The sequence below is a fragment of the Aureococcus anophagefferens genome (assembly GCF_000186865.1).
Source record: "Aureococcus anophagefferens unplaced genomic scaffold AURANscaffold_4, whole genome shotgun sequence".
NCBI classification, from domain to species: domain Eukaryota; class Pelagophyceae; order Pelagomonadales; family Pelagomonadaceae; genus Aureococcus; species Aureococcus anophagefferens.
This window is the reverse complement of record NW_008705564.1, coordinates 1,548,586-1,551,457: the sequence shown is the minus strand read 5'-3', so window position 1 is coordinate 1,551,457 and position 2,872 is coordinate 1,548,586. Positions and strand designations below refer to the sequence as shown.

Sequence of the window (2,872 nt, the reverse complement as noted above, 5' to 3'; positions counted from 1 at the left end):
TCGACGTAGAGCCGCACGGCGAAGGTGAGGCGCCGCGGCGGGCCCGCGCTCCGCTCGCGCAGGTCCACGCCCGAGGCGATGGCCTCGCGCGCGAGCTCGTCGCAGAGCGGGCCCCGCTCCGGCGCCACGTAGAGCTCGAAGCACGCCGCGTGCGCCGGCGGCAGGCGCAGCTTCGCGACGACGAGGTCGCGCACCTCGCCGACCGTCGACAGGCGCGTGCAACCGATGCCCAGCGACGTCCCGTCGAGGAAGTAGACGCGCAGCGTCACCTGGTCGTCCATCGTGGGCTGCGGCGCGATGTTTCGAGCTCGAGTCGGTGGTGAACAACTCAACATCTCACTCGTGAGACGCCACACATCTCGTCGCGTGCCGACAAGCCGTCGACGCCTCGCGGGCTTCATCCGCCACCGGGTCGTGCTCCGCGACGCGCGCGAGCGTTCGACGCCACAAACGATGATCGAGGCGACCGACCACTACCTGCGCGTGCCCACGACCATCGAGCCCGACTTCGCGGACCGAACGGTTCGCGCCAAGTGGCGGAGTCTCCACAAGAACTGCAAACTCATCGCCATCTACGGCTTCCTGTTCCACGCGGGCTGGTCCACCTGGGAACGCAACGTCTTCCCCGTCTTCCTCGACGAGTCCATGGGCCGCCGATCCGTCGGCTTCGTGCAGTCGCTCCAGGGCCTCGTCGCGCTCGCGGCCGCGCCGGCCTTCGGGACCTGGTTCGACCGCTCCGAGTCCGTGCGCGGCGCGCGCAACTTCACCGTCGGCCGTCGGCGTCGTCGCGCTCGCCGCGGTCCTCGGCGCGCTCCGGCGGCCCTTCGTTTCGGACGCGGCGAACTCCGCCGCGACCTACGGCGCGCTCGGCCTCTGGGGGTTGCTCCTCTCCGCCCAGGGCATCTTCACGGACTCGGTGCTCGCGTCGTCCGCGGCCCGGGGCCCGGAGCGCCAGTTCGCCTTCGTCGCCAAGTCGACGCTCTGGCGCCTCGGCAACGTCGCGGGCCAGGCGCTGTGTGGAAATCAAATCTTCAACCCCACTTCAATGTTACCGTATTGTTTTGACCGAGATAGAGAGTTCTGAAGTTTGGTGAGGACCCCCCAAACCAGTGGTTGATTTCCACACAGGCCAGGCGGCGAACCTCGCGTTCTTCGCCGTCGCCGGCGACGACTGGGCGCTCGGCGGCCTGCGGAAGATCATGGCCGTCGGCGTCGTGCTCTGCCTGAGCGTGGCCCTGCTCGCGGCCGTCCGCGACCCGCCGCCCGAGGAGCCGGACCTCTCGCGGCCGCTGCTCCCGGGGGCCGGCGCCGCGGCGCCGCCGCGCGTCCCCTGGTACCGGCGGCCGTCGCTCATCATCCTCGGCGCCGTCGTGCTCCGCGTCGTCGGCAAGGGCGCGACGATGCGGCGCGGCTTCGGCGCCGTCGTTTCCTTTACCGCTCGGAACCCTGACCGCGCAGGTACATCCCCGTGCGCTTCGCGGACGGCTTCGGCCTCAAACCGACGACGCTCACGGCCGTCGTCCTCGCCGCGCAGGTCCTGAGCGTCGGCGCGCCCCTCGCCTGCGACGCGCTCGCGCGCGCCGTCGGCCGCGCGCCGACGATGGTCCTCGTGCGACTCATCGAGCCCGCGGCGCTCGCGGCGCTCGCGCTGAGCGGCGACGTCCGCGTCTCCGGCGGCGCCTTCCTCTGCTACCTCGGCGTCCCCGTCGGCACGCGCGCCATCGAGAAGGCCGTCCTCATGGACCACACGGCGAAGAAGAGCCGCGGCCGCTGGAACGCCGTCGAGTCCGTGAACCGGGGCACCTGGGCGGGGTCCGCGGCCATCGGCGCGTTCCTCGTCCACGACTACGGCTACGGCGCCGCCTTCCTCGTCTCCGCGGCCTTCACGGGGGCGAGCGTCGTCGTGCTCTCGGGGCTGCTCGTCGCGCTCCGGGGGGAGCGCGCGTAGCGGCTCCATCTTCTTAGCACCTCGCCTAGGACTCGCCAGGCCCGGCTACTGCTGGGGGAGGCCTAGACTTAAGCCCAAGGAGATGCGGCGGCGCCCTAGAGGCCCCTCCGGCTCTCGAGGAAGCTCGCCGTGAGCCGCCGGACGAGGAGGTTCGGCCGGAGCTGGGGCGACGCGAGCGGCGCGCCCGTCGCGGGCGACGTCCGCTTGCCCTTGCGGAACCAGGCCTCGATGCACGCGCGCTCGTACCTGTGTGCAAATCAGATCTTCAACCCGACTTCAATGGGCGCGTATTCGAATGTTTTGAAACAAGCACTTTCGCTGTGCGCAATCGATGAGTCCAAAAATCAGCCAAATCGACTTCGATTTGACCGAGCTAGAGAAGTTTGGCCAAACCAGTGGTTGATTTGCACACAGGCTCGTACGTGTTGCCGTCGTCGGCCATCACGGGATCTTTCATGATTTCGAAGGAAATGGGGCAGAGCAGGTCGTCCGGCGGCTCCGCGAGTTCGAGCTCCGCGACGCGCCGCGCGGAGTCGTCGACGGCCGCGTCCGCCGCGGCGGCATCAGCCGCGCGCGGCGGAGCCCGCCGCTGCACCAGGCGCGCCGCGGCGATGGCGGCGAGGATGCGCGCGGCCGCGCCCGGCGCGACGCCGATGTCGCTGAGGTCGCCGGCCTCGAGGCCGAGGAGCGCGTCGTCGTCGATCTCCTGCGATCGGAAGAGCGGAAGGTAGTTCGAGAGCCCGAGCGACGCGAGGACCTCGACGACCATCGCGTCGTCGGAGTCCGCGCCTTTCGCCTCGTCGGCGCCCGAGACGGCCGCCGCGGGGCGGTAGCGCGCGAGGATGGCCTCGACGCGCGGATCGAAGCCGCCGTCGCGCGGCGGCGGCGGCGGCGGCTCGCGGCGCGGCGCGGCGCCCGGCGGCG

General features: G+C 71.0%; 1 protein-coding gene across 1 annotated transcript; it reads left to right on the top strand.

Annotated features, from left to right (window-relative positions):
• Positions 1–453: 453 nt before the first annotated feature.
• On the top strand, positions 454–1,948 carry AURANDRAFT_62182 (hypothetical protein; the record flags this gene model as incomplete). The annotated part of the gene is made up of 2 exons (XM_009036350.1): positions 454–740; positions 1,459–1,948. 2 exons carry the CDS (start codon positions 454–456, stop codon positions 1,946–1,948), a joined length of 777 nt encoding a protein of 258 aa, XP_009034598.1.
• Positions 1,949–2,872: the final 924 nt, after the last annotated feature.